Source organism: Lycium barbarum, chromosome 1 (assembly GCF_019175385.1).
Source record: "Lycium barbarum isolate Lr01 chromosome 1, ASM1917538v2, whole genome shotgun sequence".
Classification (NCBI taxonomy): domain Eukaryota; kingdom Viridiplantae; phylum Streptophyta; class Magnoliopsida; order Solanales; family Solanaceae; genus Lycium; species Lycium barbarum.
Window position 1 is genome coordinate 158,396,633 of NC_083337.1, and position 25,994 is coordinate 158,422,626.

At 33.6% G+C, this 25,994-nt stretch overlaps 3 protein-coding genes and 1 pseudogene across 4 annotated transcripts; 1 reads left to right on the top strand and 3 right to left on the bottom strand.

The window, feature by feature from the left end:
• Positions 1-2,775: 2,775 nt before the first annotated feature.
• Positions 2,776-8,644, bottom strand: LOC132600524 (two-component response regulator-like APRR1; annotated as a pseudogene).
• A 525-nt stretch (positions 8,645-9,169) lies between these two features.
• LOC132600531 (two-component response regulator-like APRR1) lies at positions 9,170-12,454 on the bottom strand. 2 transcript variants are annotated; one of them, XM_060313763.1, is made up of 4 exons: positions 12,315-12,454; positions 10,848-11,015; positions 9,922-10,083; positions 9,170-9,811 (listed from the first exon to the last, which is right to left on the bottom strand). In XM_060313763.1, coding segments are annotated over exons 1-4 (480 nt in total). In that variant the 5' UTR covers positions 12,316-12,454; the 3' UTR covers positions 9,170-9,662. The 2 variants fall into 2 exon arrangements, with proteins under 2 accessions (XP_060169746.1, XP_060169751.1); XM_060313768.1 differs by lacking the exon at positions 12,315-12,454 and having other exon boundaries at positions 9,171-9,811; positions 10,848-11,186.
• An 805-nt stretch (positions 12,455-13,259) lies between these two features.
• Positions 13,260-16,092, top strand: LOC132600546 (pentatricopeptide repeat-containing protein At5g61400-like). Its single transcript, XM_060313780.1, has one exon. It carries the CDS (start codon positions 13,360-13,362, stop codon positions 15,367-15,369), a length of 2,010 nt encoding a protein of 669 aa, XP_060169763.1. The 5' UTR covers positions 13,260-13,359; the 3' UTR covers positions 15,370-16,092.
• A 5,821-nt stretch (positions 16,093-21,913) lies between these two features.
• Positions 21,914-24,243, bottom strand: LOC132600555 (NAC domain-containing protein 100-like). The gene is made up of 3 exons (XM_060313792.1): positions 23,747-24,243; positions 23,217-23,494; positions 21,914-22,928 (listed from the first exon to the last, which is right to left on the bottom strand). The coding sequence occupies exons 1-3, from the start codon at positions 23,931-23,933 to the stop codon at positions 22,350-22,352; spliced, it is 1,044 nt and encodes a 347-aa protein (XP_060169775.1). The 5' UTR covers positions 23,934-24,243; the 3' UTR covers positions 21,914-22,349.
• Between the last annotated feature and the right edge of the window lie 1,751 nt (positions 24,244-25,994).

Consider the following 25,994-nt stretch of genomic DNA (forward strand, 5'->3'; position numbering starts at 1 on the left):
CAGTTTGAAACTTACATTTCAATTACAATTAATAGGATAAATTACAAAACAATTGAAAGTAATAAATTACGTGTGGGGCACTAAAAGACGTGGGAAACCAATAAATCACTCTTTGAGTTTTCTTATCATTTATAAGTCATACTTATTATAGGTACAGTAATGACTCTTAAATTAGTTTCAGTAAATAAAAAATCAATTCGTCTTCTTAGAAAGTGCCAATTCCCCGTAGCTTTTAATATCACCACCATTTAACGTTTTGTCTTTTAATTTTCTTTTGTTTGTGTTCATATGTTTTTGTTGTTTGTAATCAGCCGATGAATTTAGTTTTGTAATTCATAAAATATCACCACGCGAGTGGTGTGGCTAAGCAACACGAATATGACAAAGAAGTTATGTAGTTGATCTCTTGTCGGTTTCACTTCATGGAGACCCCAAGGCTTATCCTGATCCTTGTTTATATGCTCAAGGTGAAATCTCTTTGTTTGAACTTTTTCCTTATTAGAGGTTTTAGGGTTTTACTTGTATCAGCAAGAGAAAAAAAAAATTGAAGATTAATTTGTGTTCTTTGTGAAATTGGAAAGTTTCGTAAAAAAGATGTTCTCTTATTTTTTCCTTTTATATTGTAATAGCTCTTCCTTTTTTTTTTTTTTTTTTTTTTTTTTTTTGGTCTTTCGTTCTCCTACACCTTAAAATTGTTGTGATTCTTTATTTTCTGGCCTTCAACAAATTCCTAAAGGTGAACGACATTAGTTGGAGAAAACATTTTAGTCCTCTATTCTTATGTCTTAGATTTTCTGTTGGCAAGCCTCTATTATTATTTCTTCAAAACTTGTAATTTTTCCCTTCAAATTTCATGTTACTCATCACACACACATCAAACTGTCACACATGGTCATGCTGTTATATTTCATAAATAAAATTATATTTATACAATTCAACTAATAATTTTTTATTTTTTTTTGTAAATTCACAGATGAAAGAACTCATAGTTTAGACTTTCCTAAGGAAAGCATATGTTGATCGAATTTTGTACAGCTTCTAATAAACATTACTCTCATTCGACGCAACTTCTTGATATGTACTCAACTACAAAGAGAAGGAGGCTACAATTTCTGAAGATGAAAGAAAAAACTTTAAGATGTGAATTATTCGTAATCATACCCGATTTCACCCAAAATCATATTTTGAATTATGTATTTTTGACATATAAAAATGGAAGTACTCTGATATATTAAGAAAAATTGCACAACTGAAGTCGTTAAAACGTTACTATCCAGTTCATCACTTCATCCAATGGCATTTATTCAGTATTATTGTCTTTGCTATGACAATTCATCAATTTGAACTTGCTTTTCCCCTTCAACTTATTGCATTCTTATTACAGCATTTCTAACACACGTTTGTACTATTTAGCATGGGATACACGTGCAATACACGTGCCCCAGAACTAGTAGTAATAAAAACCCATCTTATATGTGAAGCTGTGGCAAAGGAAGGAAATGCTAGAGGATCCTTTAAAATTGATTCGATGCCCATCAAGAGTAAAAAGAATGACTTCTCTTTAGAAAGTAGTAATTATAAAGTATTGCTAGTATATAAGATAATTCAAGGGGTTGTTTGTATAAATTGATTTCTGCTGATGGATGCTTCGTAGCTTTTACAAATTTAGTTTTAATTTTATGTCTTTTTACAAGATATTTTTATTTGTACACATACCCGATATCTGAAATAACACATAAGAAATCTTTGCAAGTTCTTTTTCTTGTATTTAAATTGTAAAAGGCCATATTAACTAATTTCCTCTTTTTTGTTTTAATCTTAAGACATCGGAGATCAGTAATACAAAATCGTATGATCTTTATATGGTCATTTACTCTTATTCAAATTGTGACCGGTTATTCGGTACCAATTCTCAAAATTAATGTTATTTTAGTAGTACTTTAGAGTTCAACTTTTTTACAACTTTTGTAAAATATAATGTGTTAAAGTGACCTACTACATGTAATTAGCTAAAGTATAGTAACATATAAAACAAAAGGAGATCCGCACATGGAACTTGCTTGCTTGCTTGTATGGAAATTGTGGGCGAACTGAGAAGGAATAGACAAATTATGTGCTCTTTTCTCTGTCAATTTGTAGTCATTTTTTGGCTTCATTAATATAATGTTCATCAAGTTATGATATTTGTGTTTTTGGCCTTTTGCTTAACTAGACTAGATGCCAAAAGCCCTGACATATACTATCTAATCTTCCTGTAACATCACCAAGTTTATGTTAGAGAGGATCATGTATCTATACCAAAAGGTGAAGAAAAGTAGCACAAACAGTGGCACTTATTAAGCCTTGAAAGAAATGAAGAAAAATGATGACTGAACATACGCCCATCATTATTAAGTTGGTGCAGAGTTTTCAAAGATAAATTCTTAAAAAGGTGGTTGATTTAGATTAGTTGAGGGTCCATATACTTATTTAGGTTGCAAGGAATATCTCGAGACTTTGATTAATAAGAGGTATTGTATCACTGCACCCATTATGCTATTGTTAAGGAAGCAAGGTCCACTTTATTAGTAATATAAAAGAATGGTAAACTATAAATTGTTGCAACTCATAAAAGGAGATCATTTTTAACTACTATTTAACTTTAGTTCGGTGCACGAAGCATCCCCTGTTCATACAGAATTTGGAGAAGGGTCACACCTCAGGGGTATAATATAGGCAGCATTTTCCAATCATGTTGATGAAATATTTTCTTGGAAGGCTGATACAATTTACACAAGAATAACAAACTTTCTTGCGTTTTCCTAAGAAGATGACAATATCAACGGAAGAACTAGGTAAAGTCAATTCCAAAACAGTTTTAGAGAAGCATTTATCCCAATGACATTTTTTATGTTAAATTATGACAAAGAGAGAGCTCCCAACACATGTCTTGCATTTTATGGCTAAAATAGGTTCCCAGTTCCTTCCATTTAACATTCAAAATAGCAACTCAAGCCAACTGCTGAATAACGTGCTACATTATGGGATGAAAGAGGCATTTATCTTTCTTTTTTCTTTATGACCGACAAATCCATTTGGAGCTAACTTTTGGGTCAACTGCAGCCTTCGAAACTAAGGATGATGGACCCACATCTCTACCCTTCTCCACTTAATACTAGACTTAGTTGGCTTGGTGTAGCGCTTGTACTTGTGATCTAAGATAAAAGTCACTTAACCTTTGCCAATTGAGCTAAATTCCTGGGGGCAAATCATTAATAATTTCAACTTCAACAGGCATTAATCATTACAACCAAGTTTCAGGGAGATCTCAAAGCTAACGATATGACCAATCAGTTACATGACGTATCATCAATTTAAGGTGAACTTCATGAAACTTCCCACAGGGAATGTCATAGTGATCTCATTGCCTTTTGAAACACTGTAAAAGTGCATTGTGTCTCTACTTCACATTGCCTTTTGCACTGTAAAAGTGCATTGTGTCTCTCCTTTCCTCATTTCAACACGGATCTAATAATTGTTACTTCCAGTGACATCACATGGGAAAACCCTAGCACGCGCCACCCATTAAGATCTCATATCCAGGCTGCTTCTCAAGAATCTTCATTTAAGCTCTAAAACACAGGACTGATAGGGGTCGCGAGCAGGAATATATTTCAATCTCATCGTACACCTGATTGTGCATGTAGACAAAGGACGCCTTTGATTGGAAGCTGAAGAAAATCTTGTGTCATTTGTGTGCATGTAGATCTAGGCTTCATTCTGCATTCATCCATGGACTACAATACGTCTCTGCCCCAGGGAATTCTGATAATACAAATGAGAACTATCTCAAAGTAGCAATCAACTTAGGAATATTCAAAGATCATCCTCGTGAAGAATTCAGATTTTCCATTTGTTCTTCCTCATCCTCTTCCTCTTCAACATCGTCATCATCTGCTGAAGCAGGTTGCCCATTAAGATCTACATTCACACCATTAACCTTCCTCAAAAAATGACCCCTCAAACGTGGTCTACGCTCTGCCAGTTGTTTCTGGTTAACGTACCTAATCTTCTTGTCTAAATATCTTTCCTTTCTCTTCTGCTGGAACTTCATCAAAGCTGTCTCTCTACGATCAACTTTGCTCACCTTGATTTCAGCAGAAGATGAGCTCCCAACTGAATGCCATGTATGTGGTGTTGGCAATTGACCTCGTTGTAAGCACATGCCCATCGGGTAGACAGGATATAATGACATCCCGTGCACATGAGGATACTGTGGCATACGATTGTATTGAGAAAATAGAGCTTAATTAGCATGATTATGGAGATGTTGGATGCTCTTTTGATAAATTTGAGTTGATGGCATCATGACATGATTCATTACTCCTGGAATATAATAGGGACGAGGAATTTGTGCATGAAAACTGGAAACATCATGCTGAGCATCATTTTGGACATGCATATGCACCTGAGATAATTCCTCCATTTTTGAGTTCCGGTAATGTGAAAATTCCTGTGATAAAGGGGGAGTACATGACCTTTCAATAGAAAAAGACTTTGGAATATTGTTACTGCTTGGATGACCATCACCTCGCAAATGACTTTCTACTACATCTCCAATGACTTGTATTTTAGTATCAATGTGTATAAGGCCACCCAATGAAGTCTTCTCTTCAATCCCCAATTTCCAAGGCACAGTTTCATGGATAGAGGTTGCGCTATGGCCATTGCTTTTCAGCAAGCTTGACTTGATATAGGTAAAGAAGGCGGAAGACTCGTCTATCTTCAGCTCACTCTTCTTAGGAAATGGTGAAATATCTCCTGTTAACATAAGCGTATGACTAAGTTGAAACTCTTCTGAAGATGTAGAAAAGTTTCGTCTCTCAGAAAGTATTCAGTTTCTCTAAGCATCTAAAGCAAGGCATATCACCTAGTAATCAATTTAGAACCTGTTAAATTAACTGACACAGAAATTTAGTCTCACGTGATTATAATCCAATAAAACAAGAACGCACGGAACAGAGTGACTACCATCAAGTTGCTTACAATACAGCACTATGTACAGACATTTCTACATCAGTTAACATGAACTTAACAACTGCTCTAAAAGGCTTCACATGGAGTACAACAACTCTTATATATTCCTCAGACTTTTGGCATAGCAGTATAGCAAGAACTTATTAATTTTGCCTGTATATATGTCAAATCTACATTCTACATAAAGCTTACTTTTGTTTTCTTATTTACACTGATCTTTCTTAGGCATGCCTTGTAACTGCTAAATTGTCTAAACATTAACAGTTCAACACAAACACTAACAGTTTAAGACAAAACTAACAGTTCAAGGCAAGGGAAAATACTCAAGTACCTAGAAGCTTGGATAGTAGTCAACCACAAAGGGAAAGAAAATCTCAGCCATCACCATTTCCAACAAGCTAATTTTTCATTATTTATTATTATTTTTTCTGCATGGTGGGGGTGATATTGCTGAAAAGGTGATAAATAAGATTTGAATTTCCACTAACAGAAACAGAGGAAAGGGTATAAAAAAGAGAACAAGGACAGCTCCTCTTGTATGGATAGAGTGTGTCTTGTCAAGTGTCATGTGCCTTAAATTACTTATGGAGGAAAATATTTCTACTTATGTCATTTATCATCCCCGGAAAAGATTAGTTTCTTTTCTCAACTTGGATAGACATAACTGAACCAAGAGTTATTTTCAAAGTCTAAGTTGGAAAATATGGCCAACCAAGAAAGGCCATCACAACTTTTTGTTTTTTCTGTTTTGTGCATAGTGTCAAATATATGAGCTGTATCTTTCCTCTCATATCTTCCCAGTTTACCTTGATAATGTTGGGATAAGCTATTTTACCTCAATCAATAAAGTATCATTTCAACAATAACAGTTCTTAATGTCACGACCCAACCCCGTAGGCCGTGACTGGCGCCCTACTTGGGCACCCTGACATACCTATCCATATCTGATCACATCCAAATAGCATATACGGCCATAAACACTATATGTCGTCTCAAACTATGTCAAACTGTATCGGACACATTTCAGCGCAAACATATACATATACTTATATCAAAAAGCCGGCAAGGCTAACAGATGGCGCAACGGCCCAAAACATATACAAAGTGCACGCCGACAAGGCTGCCATAACGAACAGGGTCATATAAACACATCTGTACAGAAGTAGGCACACACACCCACAAATACGTCTACAGACCTCTAAACAGACCAAACGGATCATATGGCGGAACAGCGCCCCGCCGTACCCCTGAACAAATATATACATATGCATCAAACAAGTATATATACCAAAATGTAGGCTCCGGAATAAGAGGAGCACTCCAAACAGCAGATGATGGTGTCCTAAACTGGTGGATCACCAAACTGTGCGTCTGTACCTGCGGGCATGAAACGCAGCCCCCCGAAGAAAGGGGGTCAGTACGAAATATGTACTGAGTATGCAAAGCAGAAAATACAGAAACAAATCTGAGGCATAAACGAAATAGTAGTACAGAACATAAGTATAAATCCAACATATCAAAATTTGTTTACTTTAAAAAATATGTAAGTCATGCGCAGGGTACAGAAGAATATGGTCGCCCGCCCGTCGATGGCGCCATAACACAGCATAACACCAGAATGTTTCAAATCTCCGTATCCCCGTCACATATCACATCACAACATAACGCCATACACAGCATAACATCAAATATATGTGGAACCCGACCCTCTTTTGCGAGTAGCTCGGTGAACCATAAACACAGCATAACTCCGGAGTATATCAAAGCGCGCACGATAACAGAACCGGCCCGGGAACCGACGAAAGATATAACAGAACGCACGAGTAGAGTCGTGAGTAGTCATATGCATAAAATCATTATCATGAACTCAAACATAAGTAAAATGATCATACTTGAAAATCGAAATAATAGTCATAACGAATTCTTTCAAAAGTTCCCGAATTACATAAAGGAAAGTCGCGGGACCCACGGACGGGTATTGACCCGAGTCGGGCCCGCCTATGGAAAACATACTCATTATACATCATGCAAACTCCTATAAAAATATTGGAGCAATCCGAGCCTTTATGCAAAATACATGGCATTCAAAAATTTCAAAATTCTTTAAAGTGAAACCTTTCTATGCAAAATTCGAAAAGCGATTATTTCAAAGACATAATGGTTCATATTTCATCAAATCATACATAAGAGTGCCAAGAATTATATAAGGATCATATCATGCTCGGATTTCGAATTTGGAATTCCCTTAAGGTTCTAATCTAGCCTATGTAAAACTAAGGCATGCCAAAAGAAGGAAGGTTGTTTTACATACCTTATACGCACTCCAAGCTAGCCAATCTAACGCTAATCCAAATCTACGCCTCGGGCTCCCCAAGGTCTACAAATATGCCCATGAATATCCAATGTTAACCATAGGCACTTAAGTAATTATTCATTCCAAACTAACTCTCAATTCTACAGAAAATTCGGCAGCATTTCCCCTGTAAATAGGCCATCCCGAGAATTTAACTCGCTCAAAAATCAACAACAACAACCACAATAACCAACCTAGTATCATTAATAATCAATCCGAAAGGCAAAACAACATTAGTAGCTCTCTTTTACACCATTCGACAACTTTCCAATTATTCAATTTAATGGCTTACTTTAAAGCCACAATATCGTTCGTACATTCGATTATTAACCCAAACCTATACCAACAACATTCAAGAACATTCTAAACAATTCACATAATATTTCCAACAATCCACAATTTTTATTTTTATTTTCCAAAACAGCCCACGGTTCCAACATCAACATATGAAACTTATTTACACATTCAAATCCAAAACAGTCCACGAATTGGACTGCTTTCCTTCATCACACATAGCATTTCTTTTACACATCAAGCCCACATGTTTACAATGCAAACAATGCACCACAATGTCCATAACAATCAACAACTAAAGCATCAATTAAATCAGTCCATAAATTCTCCTAAACCAGCCCCTACACGGCTTCAACATAACCACATACCAAATTCCATAATTTTCATTCCCTTCATACACACTACCACATTCTAACCATCCTCAATACATGTACAAGAAATTTGAGCATTACTTCACATAAACCCATCCCACGGCTCACTTAAAAATTCAACAACAATAATCCAATATCTTCATGCAAATTTTTTTTTTTTTTTTTATACACTCAATTCACATTTATACATATTCACAACACATCCAAACTCATTCTAAATATAAAAGGAGTGGCCAATTCTTACCTTAGATACTTGGCTCCAATTTGTATCTTAAACTTTTATACTTATTCTTGCCTTCCTTTCCACCTTCATTTCCTTTCCTTTGCCTTAAAATTTTATCAAGTAATAAAAATCAGCTTTCTCCTTCAAAGAAGTCAAGCTGGCCGAACAACTATGAGTACCTTTTCTTGTTCTTGAAAGCAAATTTTCAACAAATGACTTTGAAAGTGTCATTTGCACTATGCCCTATTAAATATATATGGTTTCCCATCATGTTACACGTACTCCCCCACTTGATGATTCACCATTCCACCTTGTTTTGTTAATTTTCAGATTTGATTCCCTTTTTTTTTTTGTTTTTATATTCGGGTGGGGCCCAAATGGCCCCTTAGGCTTAATTATTTAATGAAGTGATTAAATTTTAATCCCACTTACTAATCTAACCATGGTAAATTAATTCCAAATTTATGAATTGTGGTCCCAATTTTCCCTAAGTGTTCAATACCAACAATTTCATATATAACTTATGTCTCAAAATAAAATCAAAGGTCAAAAGTCCCGACTTCAATTCCCGGAATGGTCTTGGCCTTGAATTATCATAGTTAATCCGGGTTGTCCCAATGTATAAAAATACGGGACATAACACTTAATCCCAAACAGGCTGGAGTCAACTATATGCATCATCACTATGCATGTCGTTTTTCATGTGTGATATAACCAAACGTTGCCACACCCGTGCTAGATCCTCCAATAATACATAGCTTTTGGAGGATTTGACACACACCCGACAATATTTTAGAAAAGTCCAAACATCATAGGTTATAACACCTTTTTTCTTATCTCCATTCCCAGTTGACACCATTCACATCTTTTTCTGTTATCTTCAACTTACAAACTCAGAGCAAGAAAGAATAAGCATTAATAAGAAGCAACAAGCAGTGTTCTTTATAGTCAACCATATCTGGAAGATATTGAGAAACTAATACAACAACAACATACCCAGTGTGATCCCACAAGTGGGGTCTGGGGAGGTTAGGGTGTACGCAGACTTTACCGCTACCTTTGTGGGGTAGAGGTTGTTTCGATAGACCCTCGGCTCAAGAAAAGCGTTTTTCAATACAGGTTTGAAAAATACAAGAGTAAAAAAGGCTGTGATGAAAATATCGGAAAAAAAGAAAAGTATTGACAGCAAAAATAGTAAAGATAACCAGAAACGACAGACATTTGATCTACTAACTGAGACATATTATCAAGAATCATTAGCCACCACATGGAGATCCTACTTCGGAGGAAGCTTTTTGCTGGTGGGACTAATTTTCATGAACTGGTGTTCCAGCAGTTGAAAAACAATGATTTATTATGCTTAAGTAATAATAATACATTACACATCACTAAGAGATCAATCTCATTAATAATACACTAACTGTGAGCTTTTTCTCTTCATGTGAGTCGATAGCTTCATTAGCTCATTACTGCTCAATGGTTTGACAAGATAATCTGTTGCTCCAAGCGTCAAACCCTTCAAGACAAGAGGGATCTTGTCTTCATCCAACATCACTTTAACAGCAGAATCAGAGACAAAATGAAAAGATACATTAGGCTTCATGAAATGCTAGTACGTGATTTCTACTTCTTCAGGTAGAAAAATAAAATGAAAAAGAGCTTACTGATCACAGGAATGTGTTTTAAATTAATGTCCAACTGGATGAAATTGAAAATTTTGGCGCCATTGGAAATAAGAAGGGAGGCTTCAGCAAGTATGATATCTATACATGGCCCCTGAGAATTAAGTGCATCTAACGCATCTGCTGCTGAATACACTGGGGTTACTGTGCAGCAAGAAGCAAAAATAGCAGGTGATGAACAAATCTCAATGTAAAAGAGAAGAAAGAAGAAAAATAAATCCAGATTTCTTGATCATTAGTGGAACATTTAAAATAAGGCATTAATCTTCTTTTTAAGCAATTAGAGTGAATAGTCCTTGACTCAAGAACTCACAATCATGCATTTATATGACATCTTCCTCTCAAGACAGTAACGAAAAGGCACTCTCTATATCTCAAGGATGAGATTTTTCCAAGTGTTATAGCTGGCCTAATTGCTGTTGAATCATGTCACTTACCTAATGACAAGTCTTCCTAATGGAAGCAGCAATCCTTTTTTTTTGTGTGTGTGTGTGTGTGTGATTAAGCTTTAAATAGGAAATTTCTCTGCTGCCGTTAGGGAATCAATTTGGTCAATTGTGTATTAATTTTGCAGACATTCCATAGTACAGGAAAAGTGGCTTACACAGTGATGAACAACTTGACTAATTACTATTGTAACTATCTGTCTCAATATTATCCCACTTAACTTGTCGTGATGGGAAACGACAGACATATTATGCAATTTAGGAGTATCACACCTACTATAATACTTCCAAAATGGAAATTATAACAAAGTGATTTAGAAAGTGTTTCCGGAAACCACAATAATAAGGTCTAATTAGGTATAGGGTGCCAATGATAATTAGGAAGCAATTTTTTCATGGAAAACATCTTTTTGTTGTTTGAAGGTAGTCTCATATAGAATAAGGTATTGGCAGAAATATTACCCTGGTAACAACATTTCTTAAGAAGGGCTAATACTTGACGACAACTCTCAGCATCAGTGTCACAAAGGAGAACCCTCACATTGCTCAAATCCATCAGATCATTGCTCGTCAGATAATCTCTGTTGCTACCATTTCCACTTAGAATGCTCTCACCCGTGTCCATTGGCACTATATAGTTTGGAAGAAGTAATTACAATATAGTTTGGAAACAAGGACTCTCAATATTCTACCAAATCTATGTTTGTTATATACACGAGCTATATCCAACAGGAAGTTTGGTTTACCAAATTTTTAAAGTAAACCTAACTTATAGTACTATATACGTTTGTCCCGTGTCCTGCGTTTGTTTGAAAGAATGAAAGGCTTAGTTCTAATTAGCAGAAAAGATGACTAAGGTGGTTATGCTAATTCCATTTGTGGTTTGTGTAACTGCAATTTCAATTGGAGCAAACTAAATTAAATCTGAATCCCTTCTGTTTTCTCTTTCCCTTCGCATTCCATATTGCTGGGATCAAATCTGAAGACGAACACTCATACTCTTGGCCACTGACGTTCATACAATCCTACTCTTTGCTTCTCAAAGACCAAGGTTCTCTAAGGGCATTGAGTATATGCAGCTCTAATAGCAAACGAGTTGAGATATTGCTGACCAGCAAGAACTGAGTTTATATTCTAGTCATTATGGTTGCTATAATCACCATAGAAAAAAGTTTGGCCAGCTTCTCACTGTAGACAAGGTTTTAGCAATGGGGACCATTTGGAAGCATCAATCACGTGTGTTTGTTTATGGTAGGAAGGGGGGATTAGTCAGCTTTTCTTACAAATTCCTCTTTTGGCACCAAGCAAGAACAAAGAATGCAAAAGATAGCCCCCAATCTATCTATCATTTTGCATCAGCTTCACGTGCTGGCGAAAATCAAATACTTATCTTTGGATCACCTAGCCAACTCCAAATCCAATGAAAGAAAACCAACTGCTGTTCAGGTACTATATGGACTGAAGCAAACTTCTCCATGACAACTCATTCACTTATTACTACTCATGTTGTTGGCGTTGGGGACCTTATCTTTTGAGGATTAACTTTGGTGATCAAAATTAGAAACACTTAGAATAGTAACACAATTAGAATATTTTAATTAGCAAAAACATGTAATGAATTTTCCATGTGCAAACTGCATTTTTCATATTCAGCCTCACACATAAACTCATAAGATGAAAATCGAAAACGGAAACAGTTATCTCATAAGCACATCACTATCAACTACATGCAACGACAATAAAAATGTCTCAATTCCAAGCAAGTTAGGGCCCGCTATATGAATCTTCACTGACCAGACCGCTCCATTTAACTATCAACTAAATGCAAGAAAAAAAAAAGTAGAAGCAAAACCTTTTCTGGCCTTTAATAAAATGAAATTAAGCAAGAATCACTTGTCCAGGTATAAAGAAAGAGCGAACTTAACTCACTTTAAATGAACATGTTAGGATATACCATATTTGGTTCGCAGAATGAGTTGTCAATCCTTCTATTGTCTAGAGCAATTCATGATCTAGCTTTTAGGTTAAAGAGAAACCGTAAGTTCTTTTTTCCCTTGGACTCCCTCCATACTAGCAAAAAGATCCATGATTGATCGGGAGGTGATACAATAGTGTGGTGGGTCAAAACTTAGTAAAATTTATTTATTTTCATTTTTATTAGAACTGTTTTTGAAAATATACTTTTACAATTTAGCAATCTATTATACTTTTACAATTTAGCAATCTATATTTGATTATCGATTTAAGAATATTTTTATATTAGAGGAGCAATTTGTGTTTGATAAGATTTTAGAGGTTTGAATGGTAAAAACTAATTTTTTTACATTAGTTATAACATTAGTAAGTATAACGTTAAGAAATTCATTATGTTTAAGTAAAGTATTTACTATAATATTTGAAGGATCAATCAACACATTATTAAAGCATAAAAAGAATTTAGATTTTTAAATGTGTCGCATCATTAAAATAATCAAATCAAGCAATTTAACAAAATTAGACTTACTTTTAGCTAAACCAACTATATTCGTAGCTCGTCTTTTTTATGTAAAAATATTTTTAAATTTATATTTTTATAATAATTTAAAAAATATTTCAATCATCTAAACATACTCAATTTCAACATTTTTATTGAAACACCTAATTGCTTATTTAAAAAATCAACACCTAAAAAATATTACTCTTTCTATCTTAAAAAGATTGTTCTTTTTTTATATTTAGAAACAATTTAACTTATGAGATGATTTACAATCACATACATATCTAAATTTGTTCTGAATCACATATTTTTATTTTATTTTATTTTTTAAATTTTGTGTCTAGTTAAACAAGGACAATCTTTTTAGAACGGAGAGTACCTTCTAGCAGCTAATAATCCAAGCGGCTCTTCAATAGTAAACGCACATAACAACTAAAGCAAAACAGCTAATGGAGATGTAGATATGGTAGCCCCTGATAATCACCAGCTTTTTCAGCCATGTCAATGTATTGCTCTCAAAACTTAAAAACCATTTTCAGCAAAAAATCCATAGTAATTTCAAGAACCATCATATCATTGCCATTTTCCACTTCATCAAACTTAACCACCGCAATTCTCAATGCCAAGAACCCAACCCAAGCAATGCATATCTTCAATTCAACACCCCAAAAGGATCTTACACTACACTCAGCCATTGTTCATTACTTAACCAAAGCAAGATTGTATCTTGACGCCAGGTGTTTGATAAAATGCCTCACTGAAAATCTTGGAAAAAACAACAACCCAAGAAAGGTTTGTTCTTTAATTTTCAATGCTCTTGGGAAAATAGAATCTGGGTGTGGGTCTAATGTGTTCGGGGTGTTGATTATTGCTTTATGTGAAATGGGGTTTGTTGATGATGCTTATTTGGTGTACCAAAAAATGGGAAAGTTACCATCTTTGCATGCTTGTAATGCCCTTTTAGATGGGTTTGTTAAAATGGGAAAGATTGAATTCATGTGGGATATTTATAGAAATATGGTTTCTATTGGGTTATGTCCTAGTGTAGTGACATATGGAGTATTGATTGATGCTTGTTGTCTGAAAGGTGAGATTTTGAAAGTTAAATTGCTATATGATGAGATGGGTGAAAAAGGAATAAAACCAAATGTTGTGATATTCACCACTTTGATACGCGGGTTTTGTAATGTGAATAAGATACAGGAAGCTGAACGGATGTTCGCGAAAATGTGGGAGATTGGAGTTTTGCCTAATCTTTTCACTTATAATACTCTAATGGATGGGTATAGCAAGAAGGCCGATGTGGGAAGAGGTTTTCAATTATATCGAGAAATGCTGAATCATGGAATTCTTCCGAATGTTGTTACTTTTGGGATCTTGATCGACATGCTTTGCAAAGTGGGTGAAGTGATAGCAGCAAGGAACTTGTTTGCATGTATAGTGAAGTTTGGGGTAGGCCCCAATTTGTTTGTCTATAATTGTCTGATTGATGGCTGTTGCAATTCATATGATATGTCGAGCGCACTGGAAATGTATTCTGAGATGGAAAAGCTTGGTATTTCTCCGGATGTTGTGACTTATGGTACACTGATAAAGGGTCATTGTACTCTTGGGGAAGTGGAGGAAGCAGAGAAGTTTTTGCTGAAAATGGACGCAACAGGGGTGGTCGTGAACTCTGTGATTTATAATCAGCTGATTGATAGGTATTGCAAGGATAGAAATATGGAGAAGGCTTTGGCATTGTGTTCTCAGATGATAGAGAAGGGTGTCCAGCCCGATGTAGTCACCTTCTCTATATTGATAGATGGTTTTGGCAAGGTAGGGAATCTAGAAGCGGCAGTGGGTGTCTATACTGAAATGGTTATTAAAGGGCTGAAGCCCGATGTGGTTGCTTATACAGCTTTGATTGATGGTCACTTCAAAAAAGGAAACACAAAAGCTGCTCTAAGGCTACATAAGGAGATGATGGAGGCTGGAGTTGCTCCTAACACTTTGACTTTTACTTGTTTGGTTGATGGATTTCTCAAGAACGGAATGATTAGTGATGCAATCAAGTTTTTCTTGAAAATAAGCAGTTCTAGATCTACAGGAGTCGACGGAGACTTCAGTAATGGTGTTCTTTCTTTCCCTAACAATGTTACTTATTCTGCCTTAATCCACGGTTTATTAAAAGATGGGCAGTATTTCAAAGCTAATAAGTTTTTCGTGGATCTACGACGTAACGGTCTGTATCCAGATTTACCTACTTATGCCATGATGATACAACGTCATTTTGAGGCCAGGCGCATAACTCGTGTCATGATGCTAAAGGCAGATATGTTAAAGACTGGTTTTATGCCTAATCCTTGCATGTGTAAGGTCTTGCTCAAGGGCTACCAAGATATGGTTGATCTCAGCTCAACTTCTAAGTGTTATGAGGAATTAAAAGATTTAGGTGTGGTTTGTTCCAAAGCATCTCTAATGCAAAGCCTCCAGGATCACGTAAATAGCAGTGCCCTGTTGACTTAACTAATTAGTATGCTAGTGGCATCCTTGTCTGTAAAATTCAGTATCTTCTGAGAACCGCCTAACCTTTTGATTCGTGTTGATTAGATGAGTATCCCTGGGGAGCTATCAATATTGCAATTAGGGGAAAGTGCGAGGAGCAACCTCAAACTTCTAGATTGGAGCATCACAAAGGCTCAGGTGTCCCATCGGCTTAGCAGTGTAGCTGGAAATGTGGAATATGCAAACTTTCATAGCCTTCAGTGGCCACTATCCTGCAGAGGCTATGGCACAGGATGACTGTGGAGAAACTGATAGTCTAAACGTCAAGCGAAAGAAACATCAACATGCAGTACCCGGCATTCAAAGAGTTGTCCGAAAGCTGATGCTATGGACTGCTATGCACAACCATTAAGAGGTAGGAAATGCAGAATTTCATTTCCTTGCAGGCACATAATCGCGGGCCTCCTGGCCTAAATTGTTTTAGCATCACTGGTATTTCAGCACAACCCCAGTTGGTGACAGTCAATATGGTGGGAATTTTGTTCAAACATAAATCACGTTTGGTCTTACAATCAAGGAGAAAACCATAGATCTTGATGATACTTCATAGCCAAGGCATTGTTAAGTTAAAATTAATAACTCTGTTCAAGTCTGTGCAGCTAGAGCTGATTTTGAAGCTAAGCGCGGACGGATGTAAATGGCTTGATACTTTCATTCACTTCTTTGAGAAAGATGGTTCTAAGATCGAGCCTATGTCGTTAACTTGTCTTTTCTATGGATTTATTTTGTCCCATGAATACATTGTAGTTCCTCTTTAAAGTGTCTTCCTCACCTTCAGACCCCGCGCATAATGGGAGCATAATGCACTGGACTCCCTTTTAAACATGTACATCAGGGCTGAGTTAAGGTCGCATTTTTCAGTTGGTTCAACTGTAATTAGCTCGTTAGAGTGTACTGGTGATTATTATGAGCTCCAAATAGTCAAACAGTCAGTATCATAGCTATGAGAAATAAATTAGTTGAGTCCACAACTCCTGATTTCACATTGTATACAGATACTGAGTCCCACAAAAGAAAAAAAGGAAAAAAACGATATTATGCAAAAGGTGTAAAGGATAGGCTTTCACTTCTCCATACCTTATCTTAAGAAATTTATTTGGCTACGTCTCCAATCTTGCAACTTACCATCATATGATTAACCAAGGAAAGAGGAAAGCAGTTTTGATCAAATTTATGATCACTACGCAAATGACTTTACATTTTTAGTCATTAGTTACCTGTCTTTCTTTATTTCTTTTTTAGTTGCAATAATATTTTCTGGTTTTATACGAGTTAAGAAAATGACGTTTTTAAAAAGTTTAATTAAACACTTCAAAAGGAAATGAAGTTCAACTTTGCAATACTATCAAATTAAAATGCATAAACCAACGAAAAAAATCCAAGAATTATACAAATGTTAACGCATGCGTATATAACACATTCAATTAGCTGAACAGAAACTTTTAAGGAGTAAAATTAATGGATTTGTTTTGATGAAGATTTTTAATGTCCATAGCGCCTAAAAAAGTGAACTTGAATGTACGTATCTACCCCTATGATAAGCAATACATAATTTTGAGTATGATCCAATACATTAATAAAAAAAACAAAAAAAAAAAACTGAACAATGACATATGACATGTGATTGTATCGAGTTATAGATTGATCTACGATGAAACGAGCAACAAAATTTTACGATAACTTTTTCACTCCCGCTACCTCTTCTTCTCTTTCTTTCACTATTCCCACAATGGTCTTAGTAAAATAGTATCGTTATATATTACAATCTCTTGAAAATGAATTGGTTTACTTTTATTACAAGTTTTATTTCGCCCATTTAAAGAGATAGATTCTGACCATTTGATCAATGAATCATTAGTGTAACTGAAGCATCAAACAAATGATATTCTTTTCGTCAACAAACAAGCGTTACCCAGTTCATTTTTAATTGATTTTCTTTGATCTTCTATTAACTAATCCAACCGTCAACAGTGTTAGGTAGAATATTTTTTTTGTGTGTAACTTTAAAAAAATTAGTAGTGCATCATGCACAGGTCAAAAATCATCCAGTTTGAATTTTACGATCAACCCGATTTATTTTAACTTTAAAATTTCTTGACGTAGTTGATGTAATCATTATTTACATACAGCTCTAGTACTATACGTATTCCCTCCGCATATTACTTGGTCACTTTTCCTTTTACACGCCCCTTAAAAAATCATAAATAAAAGATATATTTTACTACTTTACCCCTATCTCTCTCCAATTAATACATTTTAATCAATATTGACTATTTTCAAGAACATTTAATACTAAGGGTAAGATGGGAAAGAATTAATTATTTTTATCTCGGTTTTGTAAATGAACAAGTAATTTGAGACATATATTTTTAGTAATGTGGCCAGATAATATGGGACGGAGGGAGTAATTAACCATTTCTAAAATAGTAAAGTGGGTACTTTCAGGGAAACAAAATCCTATATAATTGGTCTAAATGACTATATAAAGTCAAAATCTAGTTGTGTGAACCCGATGTCAATCTTGTTAAAGACTTAAAGTTTCATTGTAACGATTCAACAAACTTCCCTCAAATTAAAATTTAGCGAAAAATGCAATGCACTAATGGTGTAAAAATTACACAATCAAGTCACTTAATTATTAATGAATTAACATTATAAAAATTAATATTCAATAAGCTAATAAAAATAGTAACTTCCTACTATGTTAAACTAAATAAAATGTAAAAATTAAAATATTTACTCTATCATTATAAGAGTTAAATCCTTTTCGCTAACGTCTAGGATTTGCGTGTCAAATCCAGGAAGGATCATTTATTATATTATGAAACTAATTGGTTTTTTATGAGGTCAAGGTCGACATAATAAATTATAGTTGAGTACACGTGAGAATGTTTGATAACGTATGTTATTACAACTAATACTTTAGCGTTTATAATTTAAATATATGAAGAATTGTTTGACGTGAGCCCTTATGATTGGTTAGCAAACTGTCCAATAGAATACTGCAGATCACAATGAAGTCATGAGCTTAATTTGTTACTAATTATTTTGTTAGCCCCTTCGAGACAAAAAAAAAAAAAAATCGTTTTAGTATTGGTTTCTGATACTGCATTCTACCTATGAATGACTAATCATGAGTATTCTTTTTGATAAAGTGGGTATTCATGTGATTATATTTTAAAACACGCGCCTTTTTCCTGAATGAATTATAAGTGAATATATATATATATATATATATATATATATATATATATATATATATATATATATTCTGTTGTTTACATAAAATAAAATAACATTATAGATTCCAAAACATAATGTTGAAACGTATAGCAGTAAAAGAACAATATACCAACAAGTTTTGATCATTACCATCACTTCTCAATCGTCATATATTGATGAAATCGGGCGTGTAATTTTTTTTCAATTATAAAACCTCTGATTTGAGGTTACTTTTGGCAATATTGATATAAGATAAATTGTTAGTAAAAAGCAAGCAAAACATATATTCCCTATTCCAAAAAGATGACAATATTTCCTTGTTAACCCGTTTCTTTTGAAAATATTTAATTTTAATCTCTCATTTTATTCTTAATGATAATTGTTTATAATAACACAAATATTATGATATATTTATAACACCAAAATTTCAACCCAGTCAAACTATGTGAAATGAAGCGAGTACAAAAAACTCAATAACAATTCATTGTTCAGGGATAGCATGGCACTGCATATTCCATAAGAATTTATGAACCGTATCTTTCATTTGCTAAAAGAACATCTTGAATCCAGTGGATAAATTAAAATATAATTTGAGGATAATAAAATTATATTTTAGATTGAAGTAGATCTTTCGTTAATACTACTTTAATATTTGTTTTTGTACGCACCTCATATGTTTCGATCTAAAGGTAGAGAAGAAGAATCTTTAACACTGTTTTCATCGTGACGAAGAAGGATATTGTAACTTCTATATCGACCAATAAATTATAGTAGTAACGTCTATTGGAAAATTCACTAGTGGAGTGAGTATGAAACAAAAATCAGAATATTGTGGCGTCACAATAGAGAATGTTTGTCCCAAATAAAGTTGATTGAGCAACTTGACATGCGAATTGTGAAAAGCCTAATGCTACCTAAACTTCACTGTTCTATAATTCGGTATTGTGACAAACTCTTCACAAGTAGAAAAGTCCTCACACGTCAGTGATATATAGTCTCTAGAGATGGTAAACGGTGTAGAGCGCAACTTTGTGTTTAAAACGGCATAAAATATTTCCAAAAAATAGTATTTTACAGGAAATGAATTTCAAATTACTTTTTGGTTCGATATAAATTTGATAATGACATGGGTGGATATTGCAACATAGACCATGCCAGTAGTACCCGATACTCCATTAATTATAGGACCTAGGAGTAACAAAGTATGAACATATTTGTTCCATGTTTCATATTGGAGCAAATAATATGTCGTAAAAGTAGAGAAAATTTGCATCATAATAAAAAAAAACTTAAGAAAGTTGCTTCCTCTAATTTATCTACACAAACAAATAACCAAACGTCCACAACGTTTGCATCAAGTAAAATACTTGAAAGTCTTTGACTATCACAGAGAGAAAGAACCAACAAAAACGACAACCTCAAATCGAAGTAGATATCATACAATAGAGTTATTATTCTGACAAAATATATACTTAGTTGAGTAGGATGACGTTGACTTGCAATTTTTTGTTGTGTTTAGGAATAAAGGGAAAGGAGATTAATTAAAGTGACCCTTTTAGACCATTAAGAGGAATATTACCTGATTTTACTATTACTTGTATGTTGAAATATCTTTGGTTGGCAATCAACTTTCTGTATCCCTGTGATCATCTCTAGCATCAATAGTAAGTAGTGAATATAATCCATTAGTTAATCTATTATTTCCATTTTCTCAATGTCTTAATAGTTCTATAGTTAAATTTATTTCTTAGTTTAACTTATTTAATCACTAATTATTTTGCTAATTATAAGTTCATTCATAAAATCTCTAAAATTACTCAACTTAATAATTCACGTAGAATTTAAATTACGTAACTTAATTTATGCAAAGCATTTTAATCATTAATTACAAGAAATACAAAAAGTCTTACCTCGCTTGGACTTGATTATATATATTATACATATATCTTTATGAGCTTTTCAACATAAAACATTTTTCTAATATTTGACTAACGTATAGGAATAACATTCAGTTTTTAGTCATACACTTTTGATCCCTCAACGAGCAGAATTTTACAAGGTTATCCAACTTTTAATTATTAAGCCGTAAGATATTTCATCTTTTAAGTTGAGATAATATTGTTTTGCCACTGTAGTTCTTATGTTAATATACTAGTTATAGATATACTCACAGGAGGTGTAAGACTGTGAGTATCCGATTCTTATAGAAGGTGTAAATATTTTTAATTTGGAATACAAATGATCTATAAAAAAACTGAGTTATACAGTCAAACCTCTATAATGGCAGCGTTTGTCCCAAAATTTCATGACTGTTGTAGTGAGGTGTTATTATGTCTGTATACTGACATTTGATGTTTAGATCTCATTTAGTTGTTATAAATAAAAGTACGCAAAAAATCATTTGTTTGTATTTTTTATGTTATAAACGAAACCAAAATACTTGTTAATTTTGAAATCTCAATCGAGTTTCATATTTCATTAATTGAAAATTGAAAAGACAAATAAATTACTAAGAAATCCATACCTATTTGTACTATAATGATAATAATTAAAATCTAAGGAACATATGTATTCAAAATTAGCTGAAAATTTAAATTTTTATAAGTTTGACGTTAGAATTCTACAATCGTATGTTGTTTCATAAGTCTATTAATGATAATATAACGCTTGAACTGTCGAAGATTTATATTCATACTTTCGTTGAAAGGAAATTCAATAGCTTTCTCTTGAAAGTTGTCTAAGAGCTTAGTAATATAATTGAGGATTTTTAGATATTTGTACTTGAAAATTTACTATGTGCATGACATTAATGATGATTATCATAAGTATTTTAATATTTTATTTTTGTAGATAAGATAATATATTTCTACAAAATATTAGTATAATACAATATTTGAGTATGGTTGTTATAGAGATTTCTACAAAATATTATAATACGATATTTGAGTACGACTGTTATAGAGAGGTAATTTTACAAAGAGTGTACCGTTATAATGAATGTCACTGCTGTTATAGGTAGAATATTATTATACAGAAGTAAAATATAACATGAAAAATAGGTTACGAAGAAAATCAGGCTGTTATAGTGAAATGTTGTTATAACGAATGACAACTATAGATAGGTTTAACTGTAGGAGTATTATAAGAGTGGTTTGTGTAAACAACTCCAAAAATTATGATCAATGTAAGGACTAAACGTGCAGAGTTCTATTAACTGAACGTTAAATGCGCTTAGTTGCATTTCGACAACCAACAATGAACGGATCAAAGCACAATTAACGCATGAGACTTATTTTGAATCATGACATATCACATATAACTAAATACAAATAGTAATGAGGGGAGAGGGTCCACAGCATATAGTTTCCCCAGGGAAAAAAAACACATGAAAAGATTACAAAATCACCAACTTGATCTCCTACAGTCTCATGCTTACACCATTCACTACTTATAAAATCACAACTTCAACATCACCATAATAAGTTGTCCTTGAGAAGCAACAAAGCAAAACATTAATATAGTATTTGTGCGATGAATTTAACTTATATTTACTGACAGTATAAATAAGTTTTTACCTCGTCAGTGTAATTAGAAATCCATGCACATACACTCAATTCCACACCAGAATAACTAGTACTACTACTAAAATTCTACCTCTTCTCTGCTCTTTTTTTCTGTTTTTGTTTTTTTGCTTATTTGGCATTTCCCTTTCAAGAATTTCAGTAATTCCAAAGGCAATCAAGACCCTGTGGTCCAACCAAAGCTAATGGTGGCACCTGATCTTCAAGAAACCTCTTTCTCATTTCAAGATTTGAAGAAATTGAGGAAATTTCAGTATTCATATTATCAGTGCTTTGTCCTGTTTCCTGGGACACACTAAAAATCTCCTCTTTCTTTAAATTCTGACCGTAATTCTCAAGAAAAGTCCTAAGAATTCCCGAATCTTGAACCACAAATGAACCTGGATTTGTGAAGGTACTTTGAACTGGGACTGGGTTAAATGTATTTGAAAGAGAAGTTAAGGGAAAATTATCCATTGGATTTGACATAGCAGGCAAAGGAGAATTGTTGAAACAATTTGTCAAACAGTTTGTCATTTCATGTTGGCTCTTTTGAGCAGTGAAAAAATTGGAGAAGCAGTGCACGTGGCTGGATTTGGAAGTAGAAGAATCTGTCAATGGTGGCAGAAAGGAATTTCCCATTACATTTTCATCAGAATTCAATTTCACAAGCCCTGAAATGTGGATTTTCTTTCCACCACAGCTCTTTTGAAATACTCTGCAAATCACCCATTCATTCTACAAAACAGAAAAAGGGAATAAGTTTTTTTTTTTTTTTTTTTTTTTAATCTTGATTGACAGAGGGGGATCAAACATTTTAAGTTCGTGGATTTTGGACTTTAGAAAAGACAGTTTATTGAATTCTGGAAAATTATTACACATATTATGTGAATTTCTCAACACAAATACAAATTTTTTGTTAAAGTTATGGGTTCTGTCGCAACCGTAGCCAATACTCTACCTCCGCCCTTGTTAATTGAGACGGGGGATAAAAAAGAAAGAAGACATGAGAGTTATTATGTATACCTTTGCTGTCTTGGGCAGATTTTGAAGAGACATTTTCCCTTCAAGTCTAAATTCATGAATGACCCAATTTGTCTTTTCACCTTTTGGAGCTCTCCCTTTGTAGAAAACTAGAGTTTTCTTCATGCCAACCAAAGATTTTCCTCTGTAAATCTCCCTATCTTTTCCAGTTGCTTTCCAATAACCTGCAGCAGTTGCCCTGTTTGTCCTCAACCCTGTTGGGTACTTCTTGTCTCTCACACAGAAAAAATACCATTCTTTTTCACCCATTTTTCCCTTCCCTACATTAAATAAGAACCAAAAAAAAAAAAAAAATCAAAATCACTGATAACACATGTTGACCCGTCCAAATTCAGCGCGAACGGTCCAGTTGTCATATTGAAACCAGTACAACAATAACAGTTATGCCTCAATTCTAAGCAAGTTAAGATTCGATCGGCTATATAAATCTGCACTGTCTATGTCGCTTCATATTTGAGCCTAATAAATTCAGAAAAAAAGGAAAAGATAATGAATTAGATTGAGAAGCTTACATGGGAGGTCCCATGGTTCAATCTTGTTCAAGTCTACTTCTCCAATAGCAATAGCAAAGAAATTGCTATCCACAACTTTGTTAGACAAATAATGAGTAATCAATTCTTCATCAGTTGGATGGAATCGAAATCCAGGTGGCAACTCCATCTGATGTTGATCCTCAACAAGTCCAGAATGATTCTCCATCAACACCTAAAACTTAAGATTTTTGCAAATTGGTTTTGTTTTGTAGTCACTAATAAGATTGCTTCAGCCTTATGTATATGCACACTAAGAATTTTTTTATTTTTTTTCTTGACCACCACTCACCAGCTGGCTCTAAAATATAAGTAGGATTTTGGCCAAACAGCTCAAAAAAACCATGAGAAAGAATACTAAATCAAGAACGGCGAAGGTGGAAAATAATTAGAATAAAGAGAAGCCATGGAACTAACATGAAAGAATGAAAAAAAGTAGTAACAAGAATAGAAGGCCATAAATAGAGTTTTTTTTGTGTGAGATAGAAACGTGAAGTTTAAGGAACTTATAACTATGGGGGCGCGGGGGGGGGGGGGGGGGGGGGGCGGATGAGGGTTGTTTAGGCCTTCTACTTTTTAACACTACCTGACCATGATACAAATATATCCACCTTTTTTTTTTAATATAATATATAATTTGACCAAATACAACTCATCCCCAATACCATACCATGCATGTAACAATTTTCAACTGCTTTTGTCATTGTTATGATTCGTTTTTTACCTGGAGTCAATATTCATTTATTTTATCTGTATTATGAGGTGGTAAAAAGGGACGAGATAGATATAAAATCACATGAAAAGAAGTTGTCATAATTTCTTAGAATTAATAGAGACTTAGCTTAAAATAAGAAACAATGAAAGAAAACGATACATATAGGTGATTTAATTACTACCAAGTGGAAATATGATTTAATTATGTTAGTATGTTGATTTCGACCTATTTCTAAGAGTATTTCGACTTTATCATATATTTATAAGTCAAGAAAAATATAGAGAGCTTTTTAAAAAATTATTATTATTATTAGGAGTATTATTTTGGTTATAAATACTTAACATATTTTTCACTTTTAAGACCCCAAATCTCGAATTTTTATTTGGTATGATGATGACATGTGTTTAACTTAAATGAAAAAATATATGGCCAGTGAGGATTAAATAATCGATCTCAACTTGTTTAATAGGATTGAGGTATAGTTATTGTTGTTTTGTAGTTTGATAGAGGCGGAGCTAACAGTTATGCTTATTGGTGTCCAGGAGAATTCAGTAATTTTTTGCACAAACTCTATATTTGTGATTTAAATTCACTCAATATGTATAAAAAATTATTTAAAACTCAATAAAAAATCTTTTCTAAAATTCAAAAACCAAAAGCTAAAAATTCTAACTCTGACTCAATTAGTCACATTCATTTATTTCGGAACTTCTTGTGTGAACAGTTTCAAGGCTCTAAATGTTGTTTTCATGGTGGTTCCAACTGTATACCAGAACCATCCAACGTGACTTAATATTAAGTTGTTAAAATACAATTAAGAGTGCTTTAAATATGTATCTCTCTCTTATTTTCGGCTGATAGAATTCTATTATTCCCAAATTAACCTTCGTTAAACAAAAGATCTAAGTTATACTAAATACTAATATTGTAGACATTTTTATACTATGAGTATAGTTGAACTCGTGATAACAAGTTAATTATACTATTTGTATCGTGTTATTAGCTAATGATTATCACAAAATTTATCTTTATTACTCCCTCCGTTTCCTTTTTCCAGTCTTTTATACTAGAAATTAATCTCCTTTTTACTTATCCATTTTAGAAAATCAAGAGAGACTTATGATTTTCTTTCAATATTACCCTTATTCTTAAGTAACTACATAAAATAATAATCAAAATTTCAAATTTCATAAGCATAGTTAATATGAATTGTTTAGTAAACAAACCTTTGACAAATGTTTTTTTAAGGAGAGTGTCAAAGTCAATATATAGGACTAGTAAAAGCAAAAGGAGGAGTATACTATAAGAGATTTCATTATATAAATACTTTTTACATTGACATTGCATAAAACTTAATTTCTCAGGGAAATACCTGAACGTGTGAAAACTGAAAAGGACTATGTATCTTCATGTAATACATACAAAGAAATTGAAAAGAAAGAAAGAAAGAGAAAATTAGAAGACTCCATATATAGGAAATACATTATGTGACTGAAAAAATGAAAAAAGATTAAA

Excerpts from the sequence above, each read along its gene's own strand:
- LOC132600555 (XM_060313792.1), bottom strand. The coding sequence starts at position 23,933 with ATGGAGAATCATTCTGGACTTGTTGAGGATCAACATCAGATGGAGTTG. Across the intron at positions 23,495-23,746 it reads TGAACCATGGGACCTCCCAT|GGAAGGGAAAAATGGGTGAA; the intron begins GTAAGCTTCTCA and ends TATTTAATGTAG. Across the intron at positions 22,929-23,216 it reads ATCTGCCCAAGACAGCAAAG|AATGAATGGGTGATTTGCAG; the intron begins GTATACATAATA and ends TCTGTTTTGTAG.
- LOC132600531 (XM_060313763.1), bottom strand. Across the intron at positions 10,084-10,847 it reads TAAGAAATGTTGTTACCAGG|TAACCCCAGTGTATTCAGCA; the intron begins GTAATATTTCTG and ends CTTGCTGCACAG. Across the intron at positions 9,812-9,921 it reads AAAACACATTCCTGTGATCA|TGATGTTGGATGAAGACAAG; the intron begins GTAAGCTCTTTT and ends CTGCTGTTAAAG.
- LOC132600546 (XM_060313780.1), top strand. The coding sequence starts at position 13,360 with ATGTCAATGTATTGCTCTCAAAACTTAAAAACCATTTTCAGCAAAAAA.